We start from the raw sequence: 15,687 nt of genomic DNA on the forward strand, positions 1-15,687 counted from the left end.
CAAGTCGTTCACAGTTGCTGTGGTGCGTTGTTTTGGATCTTTGATGTTGGAAGGAGGAGAGAATTTTTGGGGGGAGAGTGTACAGAATGAAACCCTCTTAAAGTCCAGGGTTTTTAAAGTTCCCAGCATCTTTACTCGGTTACTGGGTCCAGGTAGCCTAGTGATCATTGGCTGTACCCGCACCATTGTCTGTGGCAGTCTCCCACATCTGCGCAGCAGGAGGCGAGGCGCTCAAGAACCCTGTGAAGGTGAAGACCCTCTCCGCGCAGGCAGAAGTGGTGATGCTGGGCGCTGACCGGAGGACAGTGCAGGAGCCTAGGGCCGCTCCTCAGCTCCGTTGGCACCCCAGACTGTGAACTTGTTGAAAGTGGTGTCAGTTTTTTCGTTGTGTCCTGGAACTCTGCTTTGTCAGCTGTGTCTTGCAGATATCAAACAGCCTTGAGATGACGTAGGAGAGCTGGCTTATCATGAGGTCAGGGGCCCTCATCCTGCTGGGGAGCAGGTGCCTGCCCACCTGTCTTTTGGGTGCCCATGATGATGAGGGATGTGCCATCCCATTCACCAGCTCCCGCCCCAGAACTCCTGCGCTCTGGGCTTCCATGAACACGTGGTGAAGGAGTGAATGGAAATGCTCCTTGCATGGAGGGCCTAGTAACCAGCCTAAGGAAAAAGATTCAGCCTTGAGATGATTGTAGTATAGTGGGGAAGACTACCAGTATCTTGCCCATGGAGATCATTTAGGAAAAAATAAGAAGGAGGAGGTTAAATGTATTTTGGAAAAGGTATAAGTTCAGTACAAGGCAGGGAACTGACCAGCACCTCCACAAGACTAGCAGGGAGATCCTTGGAACTTTCCAAGGGTCTAGCCAGCCCTCTTGGCTTTGTAGGCTCTAAACATTTCACATGGCAGTGGATTGGAAGTAGATTGATTGACATTAAATTAATTCATAAGGGCTATTTTATGAATAAATCAAAAGGCTGGTTTCTAAACTAGGGAAGAAAAATACAACCTCTTTCCCAAGCAAACTTCCTGGGAAGCCAAGTGGTTAATTGGAGGTGGCCGGTTGCTTCCTTGCTATGTGTCCCCATTGTTGCCTGCATTTTCCAGTTTGTGACCCCTAGTACTTATTAAATACTTCCCCAGAAGATGGTCCATCTTGTGGGGACAGGACCCTGTCTTTTCCCCGCTGTATGCTTGTGCACAATGCCTGGTGCAGGTTGGTTCTTGGTACATGTCCTGAGTGAGAGAGAGTGGGATGGTCAGTCCTAACGGTGTTGTCCTCAGCTCATAGCCTGAGGTGGTCTCTTCCATTACACCTGCCCCATGGATCTGTTACCTCTGCCTTTAACACATTAGAATGACGTGTTTGGGCCACGGGTCTGCAAGTCAGTAAAAGCCTGAATTGAGTGCCGAGTGTGTACAGAGCCTGATGCTGGGAGCAAAGCAGTGTACTGAGTGGGTCCCTTTCAAAGGCAGTTTTCAAAATGTACTAAACATTGCGTTCTTACAAGTGTGAATGTGAACAAGCTCTGAACTGTGGAAACCACATCATTCCAAGGGCCACAATTAAGTGATCGATTTGTTCACATGTATCACATGAGTCCAGTTTGGCTGTGCGAGGGCATTAGGGCTGTATCATCTGAGTGCCCCCGAGCACTGTCCACGCACTCCATAGAGGAGGGGCGTCTGTCCAGGGTGGAGATATTGTGTCAGAGGGTAACTTCCCGGCAGCATCATGTAGATTCAGTGATTTAGGCTAAAGACGCTTGTAGGACTCCGTAAGCACCGAGGAACCAAGTTGGCAGCAGCGGTTAACTGGCCCACATTGCTGAAAGCCAAGGCTGGCCGGGCCGGGATTGAGCCTGGCGCCTTGATGGCATCATCTGGTTCAGCAATGGGCCCAGTACATTGTTGTTGCTGTTGACACAAAAGCAGCCTTGTTGCAACTCCTTATAAATCCATCCAGGTTGATGGGCCTGGGCCAGGACCATGACGGTTGTTTTTATACCAGCCGGGAGGCAGGAAGCCAAATTAGTCAAGATGAATGTTTGCCATTTAGTAACCAAAGGGACATTTAAAAGAATTTCCAAAAAACCAGCTACCTTGGATCTTAGTGATTGTTCTGAGGCTTTGCTACGAGTTCGCTCTCAGTTGGGGACTCAGGGTAGCTGGAGAGATGGTCTGCAGTTGCCAAGCACAGAGTGTTCTTCAGACGGAGGGCTCCTAGGGACAGGAGGAATTTGCTGTGGTCGATGTTGGAGCTGAGCCCCTTCCCTCCCTCTTCCCCACCCCCACGCCACCCCACCCCACCCCTGTGCCGAGACAGAGGGTGAGGCTCACAGCTCTGCTCTTCTTCCAGGAGAAGTGGTGAACACCCATGGGCCCGTGGAGCCTGACAAAGACAACATCCGCCAGGAGCCCTACACCCTGCCCCAGGGCTTCACCTGGGATGCCTTGGACCTGGGGGACCGTGGTGTGGTGAGTAGGCCTGGGCAGGCCGCAGTGCGGTTGGGTGCCACTTTCAGTGAGCCCTGCCATCATATGGAGACAGACGCTACCCAGGCCTTCCTTAAGGACTCTCTTGAGAGCTGATCCAAGCAGGTTGGAGCAGACACACACATACCCCACCTTGGCTCCCTATCTTTTGGCCTCTGAGGCCTGCCCAAGATGCCACTTTTTTTTTTTTTAAGATTTTATTTTTGGGGGCATCTGGGTGGCTCAGTCGTTGAGCGTCTGCCTTCAGCTCAGGTCATGACCAAGCCCCGCATCCGGCTCCGTGGGAAGCCTGCTTCTTCTCCCTCTCCCACTCCCCCTGCTTGTGTTCCCTCTCTCACTCTCTCATTCTCTCTCTCTCTGTCAGATAAATAAAATCTTAAAAAAAAAAAAAAAAGATTTTACTTTTTAAGTCATCTCTTTGCCCATTGTGGGGCTCAAACTCACCAACCCAAGATCAAGAGTCACATGCTTCACCAACCGAGCCAGCCAGGTGCCGCCCAAGATGCCGCATTAAATAGCACCTGGCTTCTCAGGCAGATTGAGAGTTAAGCTCTGTAGCTCCCCAAGGCGATATCTTTCTGCCATGCATTTGTTTGTCTTGTTCATCTGTTCATTTGTTCCCTGTCTTAACGATGGAGCGGCTGGTTAGTTGGATGACATTCTTGCTCTGCCACTGTATGTACTGAAGTCTGCCGCTCTGCCTCTCGGTGGCTCGGTTTCCTCGTACCACTAGGGTGCTTTGTTCCAAAAGAGTCCCTGCCATGCCCGTAGCGAAAAGGATTTATGAGATGAAACATGGTTTTTCATAGTTTGCCTTGTCCTTCTGGAAAGCTTAGAGCTGCAGGGAGGTGGGGTTGCCTCTCCCGCCCATGGCCGGTGGCTCTGAAGCAGCTGCTTGCGTCTCTGCAGCTGAAAGAGCTCTACGGCCTCCTGAATGAGAACTATGTGGAGGACGACGACAATATGTTCCGGTTCGACTACTCCCCGGACTTCCTGCTCTGGTGAGCCACGAGGCCTTCCTGGCGGCTCGGGCGGGGCGTGGGGTGGGCCCACTTTCTCATCCCTGCTAAGAACCAGCCTTCGAATGGCAAATTAGGGTGTCCATTTTGAGTTCCCACACCTGAAGGAAAGTTGTTTCCAGGGGAGCTAAGAATCGAAATCTTACTTAAGGTGGAATGACTGGGTGAGGGAGGCCTTGACGGCATCGGTCCCCAGAAGAAGAGATCATGTGTTATATGGTGACTTGGTGTAAGAAGGGAAGGCGGGAGGAAATTTCAAAAGAAAGAAGAGTCATTCTCTGTCCAGTTCCTGAATGTGCTTGGTTATCTGAAAATGGCCCTTCTTGGCTGAGCCCTCCAGCATCCCAGCGCATGTTGAGTATCCAGGAATGTAGAGGCAATGAGGCTGAACTGGAGAGGGACTGCCTGAAAGGGAAGACTGGGCAGGCAGAAAGAGGGGATGAAGGTGCCCGGAGGGCGGGGGGAAACCAGAGCTCCCGGGGCTCCATGATCGATTCACAACCATGGGACCCCTTGGACGCTGAGCCGGTCATCTGGCTTAAGCTAGCAAAGTGAGCAAGCACAAAGAAATTCGATCGGTTGCAGAGTCCTCAGTATGACAGCCTTGAATTGGGTGGGTGAGTAGGCGAGGTGGGCTGAGCAGCAGGAAGGGGCTCTGGCTCGACCCCATGTGTGTCCGGGAGGGCTTAGCCCTAAAGAGAAGAATTAGCTCTTAACCTCCAGGGAGGTGGAGCAGGAGGTGAGAACAGACTCGGCTATGGTGCGCAAGCTGTCTGCCCGGTGCGCCGGTCAGTGGTTACTGTCTCTCTTCTAGGGCTCTCCGACCACCTGGCTGGCTCCCCCAGTGGCACTGTGGGGTTCGAGTGGTCTCGAGTCGGAAACTGGTTGGGTTCATCAGTGCCATCCCGGCGAACATCCACATCTATGACACGTAAGCACCAGCGCCACTCCCCACATCGCTGCCATCCTCCTTGGTCTGGTAGCAGGGTAGAAAAGATGCACATACCTTCACGAAAGAAAAGGTGAAGGGAAGGAACTCAGGTCCTGGGAATAGAAATTCATGACAGGAACCGTCTCTTTTGCTCAGAGTTGCTGCTGGTTCTCTTGTTCGCGATCTGGGCTGGATGGGGTCCACCGTCAGGGCCAGTATGCTACCTGCACAGGGGCCCCGTGTTTGCACTTATAACACCTGTCACACGGTTGTGCACTTGAGCAGCTTCATAAGTGGGCCCAAGCCAGTGTGACTGCACATCCGAACAGTCGTGGGGCCTCTGAGCTCTGCTCTTCATTTTCCCTGGAAACATCAGAGCCATCCGCCACAGTCTTCTGGGCTTATAGGCCTGGGATTCTTGTGGGAGTCAGAACCCTTGAAATTCCAGGATAGCCCTTGACTTAGTCTGAGGTACCCTGCCAGGTGCAGGTGGGACTCCCCCATCCTGCTGGTGGGGATTCACCAGGCAGATCCTGGTGATGCTGCCAAATAAAGGAGTTGGCTTGAGTCTCACCTACTTTTGAACGTGGGGTCTGGCTGAAAGGAGTGGGTTCCTTGCCTGGTGCAGCGGGCCCGGGGGGACCCCAAGTACCAGCTGCTGGCTGCAGGTGGCGGCAGAACGCAAGCCTCAACTGAAGGCCCCCCTCCCTACGTGGTGGCTCCTGGGTCTTGAAGGGATTACCTTCCCCGGTAAAAGCTGGGTACTGGGGGGTTTTTCCTTTCTCTCCAGAGAGAAGAAGATGGTGGAGATCAACTTCCTGTGTGTCCACAAGAAGCTGCGCTCCAAGAGGGTGGCTCCGGTCTTGATCCGGGAGATAACCCGGCGAGTTCACCTGGAGGGCATTTTCCAAGCTGTTTACACTGCCGGGGTGGTATTACCAAAGCCTGTGGGCACCTGCAGGTAGAGATCTCTTGCGGGGCGCTTGAAGTCCTGGTGTGCCTGCTCTTGCCGGGAGCTTGTGTGCTGAGTCGCAGCTCTGGCCCTCAGTCGTTGCATGCCCGAGAGCATCCTGCTTCTCTCCTGTCTGACGAGATGGCTGGTGGCTGCCCACAGGAGCCGGGGCGGGGGGGAGCACGGAAGAGTGAAGGGGGAGTTTGTAGGAACAGACTGGAGAGTGGGTGCCCTGTCCAGAGGGGTCAGCCACCCTCCGCTCCCACTGATTCCTGCCTTTTGGAAATGGGAGGTCATTCCGCTGGGGTTTTGTGGTAGTTTTTAAGGACCAGCCCAAATCTGGGTTTTGATGGTAAATGTCTAAGAGTTTTAAGTGGTTGGCTCAATTTTATTTTGAATATTCTGTGGGCCAAAGAGAACGTGTTTGACACCTGGGTGACCAGGGACCGCCTCTGCCTCAGAAAGTTGTTTGAAGGAACTGAACAGTCTCTGCCTCGAGAATGTCAGAAGTGAAACACCAGGCACGTGCAGTGGGGGAGGGAGGACGAGGGTGCACATTCTGAGAACTACAAGTCTTTTCGTGGACTTGGCTTTTAGAATTTGGGAAAGAAAAATAGAAAATTCGGGAAGAGCTGTGGCAGCCCTGCATTTACTGGGGGACCATTGGAGAGCCCACCACCGGCACTGGCGCTCCTGGGGCCTGGCGTGTCTCTCCCGCCACCTGCTGGCCATCTGGAGAGCTCCATGCCTTCGCTCTCAGCGGGACTTGTCAGAATCCTCTGAGGACAGGACATTTGTGTCCCCCACAGGTACTGGCATCGGTCCCTAAACCCACGGAAGCTCATTGAAGTGAAGTTCTCCCACCTGAGCAGAAACATGACCATGCAGCGTACCATGAAGCTCTACCGACTGCCAGAGGCCAGTGGCGCTGTGGGGGCGATGGGCGGGGGGCGGGATTGGCTGAGAGCTGGGCCCTCAGCAGGAACGCATCAAGCTTGGGCAGGGCGGGGGCATCAGAAAAGTGACCCAACTCAGAGTTTCCTAACCCCTCGACTTTCTGTCTCTGTTGTCTCTGCTGTCTATAGCAAGGATTTTATTTTATTTTGACTTTCTCAGTTCTCTTGCATCTGCACCTGGGCTAGCTTCCGTGTCATCTGTTGATGAGCTCAGAGAACACCTCTTCTTTGTGACTGCAGCCCAGGCGGGGCATAAATAGATAAACCTGCTCACTGAGCCGCAACACCACCCAGAGCCCATGTAAATAAGCTACAGAGCATCTGCCAGGCCTCGGTTGGGGAAAGGAGGGGTGACGCCAGCCTGTGAGGGGCGCCCAGGTTTCTAATCCCAGTCCCCCAGTCCAGATTTGGCCGGTGAAGGAGTAGGCAGCCTGGAGTGAGCTGGTTTTCTGTTCTGGGCCTCAGTTTATCTAATTTTCCAGAGAAAGAAATGCTGTTCCTCATTCTCCACTTGCGCCTGGTCTCAGGATCCTAATGACCTGAAAGTCGCTTGTCCTCCCGCAGAGCTTCCAGGGTCAGCGCAGTTACTGGTGCCCGCTTGCCTTCGTCAGCCACCAGACTGGCTTAATCACCCTGGGGTCGGGCTGGTCCAGCACTGGGTCCGGGTCAGCCGTGTCCTGTTTTGAGAGACTGTGACAGTTAGATACTGCCCCAAAAAACAGATTTGGGGGGGGCTGTGATGGGTGTCTCCTCCTGTTGTAAAGACAGATTTGTCCTGAGTTCTAGACAGGTAGCATTCTTAAAGCAGTGTCGTAGCCCAGAGGAATGTCTCTGGATCTCCCCGCCTGTGGGTGAGAGCCCCTTTCAGTGCAGGATTCGAGGTGTCCTTGTGGGAGCTGCTGCCATGTAGAAATGAGGTCAGTAAGTATTCCCTGGAGACATCAGGCTTAGGGAGGAATTTGGGTGGCTGTGGTCCTGGAACGGCTCTTTTAAAAGCAGTTTCTACACAGGGAAGCAGTTGAATCACACAGTGACTGAGGTATATAAACTGTAACTCCACCCTGCTTTCAGATTCGGCTGACCCCGCCTTTGTGTCTTGAGCCTTTGGGGATGTTCTGTCAGCCCCAGGATTTACTCCAGAGCATCACATGGGTTCATTCCACTGAAGCCTTTCTTAAGAAAAAGCAGCTGTGGGGTGGGATCCTGGTTTAAGATGAAGTCCCAGGAGTTTGGTGCTTTTCTTCAGAATTTAACATGCAGCAGGCCCGGCTGGAGGCAGACTGGTGTGGCAGGGTCTGAGCACACAGACAGAGTGGGCCTCGGGTGTAGACTCTGCTGGGCCTGGGAGTTCCAACATGCCTAGGCAAGGAGCTGGTCTGTGAAGGGCTCTCCTAGTCTAGAGGAGAGAGACCAGCATGGGAGATCAGCCACAGCTCGGTGGGACAAGGTAGTGGGGGTTCGGAGGAGAGGAGCCAAGAAGGGCTTTGCCAGGTCGACGAGTAGCCTGGGCCTGGGCCCACCCCAGCACATCCATGAGGGTTTTGCTCCCTCATGGCACCGTTAACATTTGGGGCTGGGTAATTCTGTCATGGGGACTGTCTTGTTCATTATAAGACGTTTGGTAGTTTCTTTGGCTTCTACCCGTTAGATGTCGATAGCACCCCTTCTAGTTGTGACAACCGAAGATGTCCCGGAGTATAGTCATATTCTCAGGGTCACCCCCGTTGAGACCTGCTAGGCTAGAGGGACAGAAAGGACAGTCAGAGCTGCCAGCTGGTCCAGAGCGTGGAAGGTCTTCTGCTCCGTGTTAGGGAGTTTAGAGCAAGGGAGGGGTGCTCTGGGTTGTGTTTTCTTGCGGTGGCCTGGGCCACGTGGATAAGAGATTGCAGCAATAGCCTCAGCCAGAGAGGGTGGCCTTCACTAGGAGGGAGAGGGCCGAAGACACTGACGAGGCAGGACTCGCGCCTGAGTGCGTGGGGACCAAGAGTGAGAGACCACTGCCCAGGGTGGCCACTGCCCAGGGTGGATGCCTCCAGGGTTGGGGTAGGAAGGGAGACAGTGTCGAGTTTCCGGTGCCCTCAGGACTTGAGAGGGAGTCAAGAGGCTCATGCTCAGCACACCTGATACCGTCTCGTCTGTCCGCCTTCCAGACGCCCAAGACAGCTGGGCTGCGACCAATGGAAAAAAAGGACATTCCAGTAGTGCACCAGCTCCTCACCAGGTACCTGAAGCAGTTTCACCTCACACCAGTCATGAGCCAGGAGGAGGTGGAGCACTGGTTTTACCCCCAGGAGAATATCATCGACACTTTCGTGGTGGAGGTGAGTGGGGAGGGGTGTCCTGGGCCCCTGAGAGGCATTCTCTTCCAGTGGCTAGGTTCCCCATGCTCGGGGACCGAAGACCCGACTGATGGCAGTGTTGGCCCCCTAGACTTCCTGGACCCTCCTTCCTCGATCCTCCCTGCAGACAGGAAGTTGTACTTGCTAACAGGATACCCTCTGGACTTGGCATGAGCCCTTCTTGCCTCTGCCCCTACCCGCAGTCCCCGGGGTGGGGGGACTAGGAGTAGAGAGAACTGGGCTCCTCTTCCTCGGGTAAGCCTCTGAGCCCCGCCTGCCGTGCTTGTGGTAGTGCCAGCCAGGGGTCAGTGGCAGTCTGCGGGGATGTGAGCTGCAAGGAGCCCCCGACGAGGCGCAGGGAGGGGGCTCGGCAGGGTCAGCCCGCAGTCTGGCCTGGATTCTCCTCCTGGCTCTGTCCTCAAGTGCCCTGGGCCAGTGCCTTCTCTCCTGCCTGCACGCCCTGTTTCGGTGTGTACCCAGTCATCTCGGGGGACAGAGCTGCTGGGGGTGGTGGTGGGGCAGTAGGAAACATGCCGCTCCCAGATGGCAGGGTCCCCGTGCGTGCGCGACATTGCCTCCTAGTGTTGTTTTCCCCGCAGAACGCAAATGGTGAGGTGACAGACTTCCTGAGCTTTTATACGCTTCCCTCCACCATCATGAACCATCCGACCCACAAGAGTCTAAAGGCTGCTTATTCTTTCTACAACGTCCACACCCAGACCCCTCTTCTAGACCTCATGAGCGATGCCCTTGTTCTCGCCAAAATGGTGAGGAGCAGACCGGAGGGTCCGGAGATGCGTGGGGACGGGGCAGTGGGGGCAGCGGGGGCAGCAGGGAGCCCAGCTGCCTGTGCGCCGAGGCTTCCAGCCCTCCTCGGCCTCCCGCTCCGCATAGGAAGGGGCCCAGCACTTCTCAGCCAGCAGCCTAAAGCTAGGAGGGAGCAGGGAGCATCCACGTGAAGTGAAGGCACTGAACTCCTGGTTTATTTCAGTGAGTTTCGTTCTCACGGGCGGCGCTGCCAAGGAGCCTGAATAGCCAGGCCTGCTCCGGGAGTAAAGGGGTTCTCCTTACGACTTCCCCAGCGTGGGAATGGGGAGATTGGTCTCTGTCGTGGTGAGTCACTGGAGCGGCTGACTGTAGGGCATGGGGGGTGGGGCCCAGGCCTCTCTGACCCCCGAAGAGGTCGGCGTCAGTCAGCCCTTCGTCGTGGGTCCTGCCCGAACTGACGCGAGTCCGCATGGGCCGGCCGGATGGTGGCCAGGTCATCCTGTGCCCTGCAAGACCTTCTGGTCACCTGGGTGAGCTTTAGGAAGTGTCTGTCACGGTCTGAGAGCAGCGTATCAGCTGCCGTACAGGCGCAGGGTACACAGCAGAGGCCAAGTAGCTGGGGTGTCAGGGAGTGAAGGGGCAGCACAGACGCAAGCCGCTGATGGGAGCCAGCTTCTCAGAGGAGGTGCTTCGGGGCTTGGTCTCCAGAGAAGACCGTGCCAGTGACCAGTGTTTTGGGGAGGCCTAACCTGGAGCCACAGGAGCAGTGACCTGGACACTGAGGACACACGGATGCACTCGGTGGGCCACTAGAGGCCAGGTGGGGTGGCGTTCGGAGAGGCATGAGAACCACCCCTGGAGAGAGGTGCTGACTGGAGCTTGGATCTAACGCGGATGCAGCCGGGGCTTCCGAAGGGAGAGTGTTCTCCCGGCTGCCTGCGCCGTAGGCTGGGATGTGATAGAACCAGGCATGAGGGCAAGGCAGCTTTCCCCCTCTTCACCTGTCCCTGTTTCTCCCCGCTGCCCCGCAGAAAGGGTTCGACGTGTTCAATGCACTGGATCTCATGGAGAACAAAACCTTCCTGGAGAAGCTCAAGTTTGGCATAGGGGACGGCAACCTGCAGTATTACCTTTACAATTGGAAATGCCCCAGCATGGGAGCAGAGAAGGTATGTCCGTGCGAGTGCAGCTGGGCTCAGGGGGTTCGTGTCCCCAGCAGAGAATGGGGCCACGGGTCTGAGCCCCAGCAGTGGCAGGGGTCCGCATTCCCCTTCAGCAGCTGGTGTGAGGGTGGCAGAGGGAACAGGCCCCAGAGCCACCCAAAAGCAGGAAGCTTGTCTCCGACTTCTTTCCCCACGAGGTGAGCCACCTCAGCAGGGCACTGGGGACCGCCTCAGGGAACTGCAAGTCCAGATGCCCGCCCTTGGCCAGAAAGGTTCTAGTCTAAGGATCTGCGGGGTTTCCTCTGCTGGGCTCCTGCCCTCAGCCCAGCGTGATCCTCAGCCCTTCCTCTGTCAGCTCCAGAGGGCAGCTCCAGGCTGTGGTATCATCAGGATTTACAGAATAAGTGACAGACGAGCTGGAGAGAGGCCTTGGGACTAGCGATGCTCAGGTTGCTGGCGGTTGTTTTCTTGAAGGATCTGATGGATGTAGGAAGCCCCTTGTAGAGGTCGAGTGAGCCCGCTCCCACAGCCCAGTGGCCCTGTGCAGGCTCAGTCCTGTGGGACTTCTGAAGTGGCGGGGGGGGGGCGGTGGAGGGAGAGGGGAGGGGGACAGACTCGGGCCAACTGTCAGCTCAACTCCGCCTCTCCCCGTTGGCTCTCCTAGGTTGGGCTGGTGTTACAGTAATCAGTTGCCAGTGAGATTCTGGATAAAGCCACTGAGAAGTCAAACCAGGAAATGGAACCCCACCACTTGTTGGTCCAATTTTCACAAACGTGAGAATCCCTGGCAAAGGGAACAGAACTGAACCGGCTTTACCAAACCGCCACTGAACTTGACAATTGTATTGCAATGGCGTAGGCTGCGCATTGTCACCTCCGGCCGTGTCTCTGGTCTCCCTGTTTTCCAATTAATCACATCCTTCTGCAGCCGTGATCAAGGGAATGTAACTGCTGAAAACTAGCTCGTGATTGGCATATTATGGAGTTAACGGGTGAATAATAAAAGTATATATATATATTATATATATATATAAATATTTTAAATATCTTTCATGTTCCAAATGTACAAGGATGTTCAGTCTCTAATGAAAAACTGAATCCAGGTCATTCCTCAGAATTAGAATCCAAGGACAGTGGCAGACAAACACATTGGTCCAGTGAATTGTTTTGTTCTGAAAGCGGGCATTGACTTTTCTTGGGGGAGCCGGAGAAAGAGGATGTGGGGGATCTTCTCCATCCCCCTTCTGGATGGGCTGGAATGATTAGCTTTGAGAAGGCAGGGAAAAGTGGAGGGCAGGCCCAGAGCTCGCAGAACCGCAGGTGAAGTCCTAGATGGGCCGACCCTAGCCAGGCTGTCCTGCAGGGACCAGGCCTTTTCCGCATTCTGTCACTGGCCAGTGGGGACCATCTTTGGGTCCCTTCTTCCATCCTCGCCCTGCTCCCTGTGGGAAGTCATCCTGCCAACTGATTTTAAAGGGCTCTTTAGCCAGCTGTTGTTACCAACCTTAGAGGGATGAGTCCCACATGACATTGATTTTCCACTGCCTGGGGTGACTGGCAGTTTGAAGGGGACTTTTGACCTCCTTGTAGCATCTGGGACCACATTGTGGAGACCCTACCAGTGCAATCCCTGCTGAGCTCGTCTGAGAGCCAAGAGCCAGCGCCCTGATAGCCCTAGGGTGGCTGGTCAAGGATGGCGTGGGGACCATACCCAAACCCCTTCAGCCGCCAGCCCTTGGCCTGTGCCTTCCGATCCATTAGCCATCTCTTGTGCTCCTTTCAAAGATGCGCAGCCTGCAAGTGGTAGCGAGGAGCGGTGGCCAGACACTGATCTGGATTTGATGGCAGAAATGATCGCGTGTCGCCGTGGTGTGAGTCTGATTTTTGCTGATGATGTTTTGTGGATTTTTGTGGTGGTGGTTGGTGATGGTTAATGATGCTGTCAGTCTCCCCAAAAGTGATGGAGCCTCAGGTCCCGTGGCTGTCCGTGTAGGCCTTTCTCCGCTGTGCTCAAGCCAGGTAGCTTGGGGAGGATTGGGCTGTGGAATTGTCAGAAAGCGCCGTGCCAGCTCATATGGAACTTTGCTCGAGGAGAAGGTAAACGGAGGGAGAGTGGGGCGTGTGTGTGAGCGGGTTTCCTGGCTGCTTTCCAAAACCTGCCTGCAGGGGGAGGAAGCCTTAGCCAGGAGGCCAGGTTTGGCCAGTTCCCACTGACTGAAGCCCTGCTCTGCAGGCTAACAGAGCGGAGTTTTGGGCTTCGGGTTTGCCAGAGGCTAAATGTGCAGAGTCCCCAGAGCTGGAGGGACCTGTGCTTGGGCTGGACTCTGTAGACCGCTGCTGGAGCCCGCGACTCCACTGTCCTGCATTCTCATCAGCAGCCGCTAGGGGCCTCCCTTCTCCCCATTGTCCCCGTGCTGCAAACTGCATGCCCCAGCGATTGTGGCTGCCTTTGACTCCTTGACTCCAAGATACCCAGACCAAAGAAGCTGCTGTTCTTAGCAAGATGTGCACTGCGTTCTACAGACGGGAGGAGTCGGAGAGACAGGGGCTTGCCTTTACAGCCTCACAGACACCCAACACCCCAAACTCCCAGAGCAGCTTACCCTGTGCATGCATCTGAGGATATCAAAGAACAAAGTGCCCGACTTTCCTACCTTGGGCAGGACCTGGAACTTGGAAAGGCTTCCTGTCCTTGGCTTGGTCAGCTCTGGGCCAGGTACGGGCCAAGCCGTTGCTGAGATTGGGGGTGCACCACAGTCCCTGGAGTGAGCTTTGCCTCGGTTGACCCACGTCACAGGATGGAAACTGTGAGTCTGTGGCTGCTCTAGAAGAAACAGATCTCCCGGAAAGGCCCCCGTGTCTCCCTCCAAGACCGTGTGGCCTGCTCCCTGGACTCTGCTATTGTGTCACGGTAGGGATCCTGCCCAGCCCTCAGCACTGCCTCGCCGGTCTGCAGGAGTCAGCTTGGTGCCTGCTCTTAGTCTCTTTTTTGTCCAAACAGTTCCCAGGTTCTTCACTCCACCTTTGCCAGGACTTCAGGTCAGAGAGCTCAGAGAGAACCATTGCTCGGGGTTCAGGGCCTCCCCACAAGGAGCCCCGCCGGATGGTGGAGCCATGGCTGGCGTGAACCAAACAAGGGACCGACCCTGGGGCCTCCCAAGTTCTTCACCTGGGACCTGCCTCAGGCAGCTGTGGTTGGAGGGCCTCCCCGGCACGGCCCTCACCCTCTGCCACCAGTACTCCTTGCTGGCACCACTGGGTTTTTGGACTCCACGTTTCCAGACGTTTACTTCCTGCCTTTGGATTGACTCTACATTTGACCCCTTGGCACATTCCCACGGCCTCTGATCTCTTGTGGGGAAAGAGCTGGGTAGAAAGGAGGCCTCAGCTCTGGGTGGAGGTGTACCTAGGGCTCCCCCACCCCCATGCCTACTTTCAAAGATGCTGATGTCTGTTTTGGAGGCTGGCCCACACCAAGCCACCTCAACACCCAGTTTATGGGAAATTCAGGCCTTGCCTGCAACTCTCATCTAACTGCCATTGATCCCCTTCCTTGCTGGCTCACTGAAGCCCAGGTGTGGGGGTCCCTGTGGTCTGAATTCTTTGCCCAAAGATGACCAGCATTTAACCAGCTGAAAGGACGGCCCAGAGGTCTGGGTAGCTTCACGATGCTGCCATCTGGGAGAGGGTAAGGACCTGACTGTCAGTCCAGGGGAGGGGAACGAGCACATCCTCGGCCAGTGCCTACCCACCCAGGCGGCAGCCTTCTTGTGGCCTGGCCCGCCTGCCCCCGAACCAGAGGAGATGCAGGTCGTCTTTGGTTTCGCCGTACTGCAAAGTGAAGGCAGGCCTGCCAACGGGCTATCCCCCTGGGAGCTTGTGCGGGACAGTCTCATTCAATTAAATTCAAAGATACTGCCGGCAAGGTGTGCCGAACCTGGGAACAGAGAAGGGGGAGGCTTCCCTTTTGTCTGGGCTTTTCGCGGGGGCCGTGGGAGGGGCATCCATTTCCCGGATCGGGGAGGAGGTACCAAATGCATTGTAGTCCCACCGGTTACATCTCACTTGTTTCTAATAAAGGAAGCAGCTGAACCAAATCTCCCAGCCCTCTCATTCCTCGGGTCAGCAGGTGGCAGAGGCATCAACGGGGTTCCCTGGCCTGGGCTGGAGCACCCTCTCCGAGGGCAGCAGGGCCCCCGCAAGGGTGCGCGTTCCGTGGAGGCAGCTTTGGAGTACTGTCCTTTGGCAAGGTTCTCTCTTCAGGGCAGAATTGGCACTTTTCCCCTAATTTCTCCCATCCCGGGGCGAGGGGTCGGGGCTGACCCAGGTTCACTCCGTGTGAGAGGAGCCACCGGGCCCCGGGCCAACAGCAGGGCACCTTGGCAGTGGCGCCAGTCCCGGGCTTCGGCGGCCGGGAGCGAGCACCCCTCGGTGCGGGGCACCTGCGGCCTCTCTGAGGGAGCGCCCAGGCGCTGCCACGTCCCGCCCGTCCACATGCCCCATCTCCCCGCTGGTCCTGTTGGGCCCGAGGGGGTGCTTTTGAACACTGCTGGTCACCAGGCCCCACTGCACACCTACCGAACCGGGTCTCCAAGGAAGGGCCCCAGTAACTGCATTTAGACTTTGCATTCACCCGCCCCGTTCTCTTCCTCTGGAGCTTCTCATCCATTCCCCGACCCCGTGCTGCTTTCGGGCACCCCATGGCTGGTGCCTCCGAGGGAGCCCCTTTCCAGGGAACTGGGCTGCAGCCTGAGGACACAGGACGTCCCCCCAGGATCATCTGTGAGGCCCCTCCTAAACCAGCCCCTTTGTCTCTCCCCTCGCCCGCCAATCACTCTAGCCCCTGAAGGCTCAGGTCTTCATCCCCAGCCTTAGATTTGGGCTGAGAACACAGCCTTGTGGGTGGGACCTCTGCAGTTACAAGTGACTTCTTTGCCTCCACCTTCCACCACCCGTTTTCCTGCACTGCAGACTTGCCCTTCCAAGGCCCACTTCCCAGCGTTGGGGCTCTCACCCTAGCAGGAAACACTTCCTCGTGCTTTACCAAACCAGAGAAGAGAAG

The 15,687-nt window shown here is 55.8% G+C and overlaps 1 protein-coding gene across 2 annotated transcripts in view; it reads left to right on the forward strand.

Moving 5' to 3' along the window:
- The window catches only part of NMT1 (N-myristoyltransferase 1), a 32,060-nt gene extending 17,338 nt beyond the window's left edge, over nt 1–14,722 (forward strand). Inside the window, exons 4-13 of one of the 2 annotated variants that reach the window (XR_003525301.2) lie at nt 2,361–2,479; nt 3,407–3,498; nt 4,331–4,447; nt 5,238–5,408; nt 6,209–6,317; nt 8,506–8,676; nt 9,294–9,461; nt 10,494–10,631; nt 11,290–13,536; nt 13,627–14,722. Coding sequence is in view for 1 of the 2 variants with exons in the window: in XM_027625964.2 (XP_027481765.1) it covers nt 2,361–2,479; nt 3,407–3,498; nt 4,331–4,447; nt 5,238–5,408; nt 6,209–6,317; nt 8,506–8,676; nt 9,294–9,461; nt 10,494–10,631; nt 11,290–11,310 (1,106 nt within the window). In the remaining variant the exon portion in view is untranslated. Of the gene's footprint in view, nt 1–2,360; nt 2,480–3,406; nt 3,499–4,330; nt 4,448–5,237; nt 5,409–6,208; nt 6,318–8,505; nt 8,677–9,293; nt 9,462–10,493; nt 10,632–11,289 lie in introns of both variants that reach the window. The other variant, XM_027625964.2, reaches the window with a different exon arrangement.
- Nucleotides 14,723–15,687: the final 965 nt, after the last annotated feature.

Source organism: Zalophus californianus, chromosome 16 (genome assembly GCF_009762305.2).
Source record: "Zalophus californianus isolate mZalCal1 chromosome 16, mZalCal1.pri.v2, whole genome shotgun sequence".
Lineage (NCBI taxonomy): Eukaryota > Metazoa > Chordata > Mammalia > Carnivora > Otariidae > Zalophus > Zalophus californianus.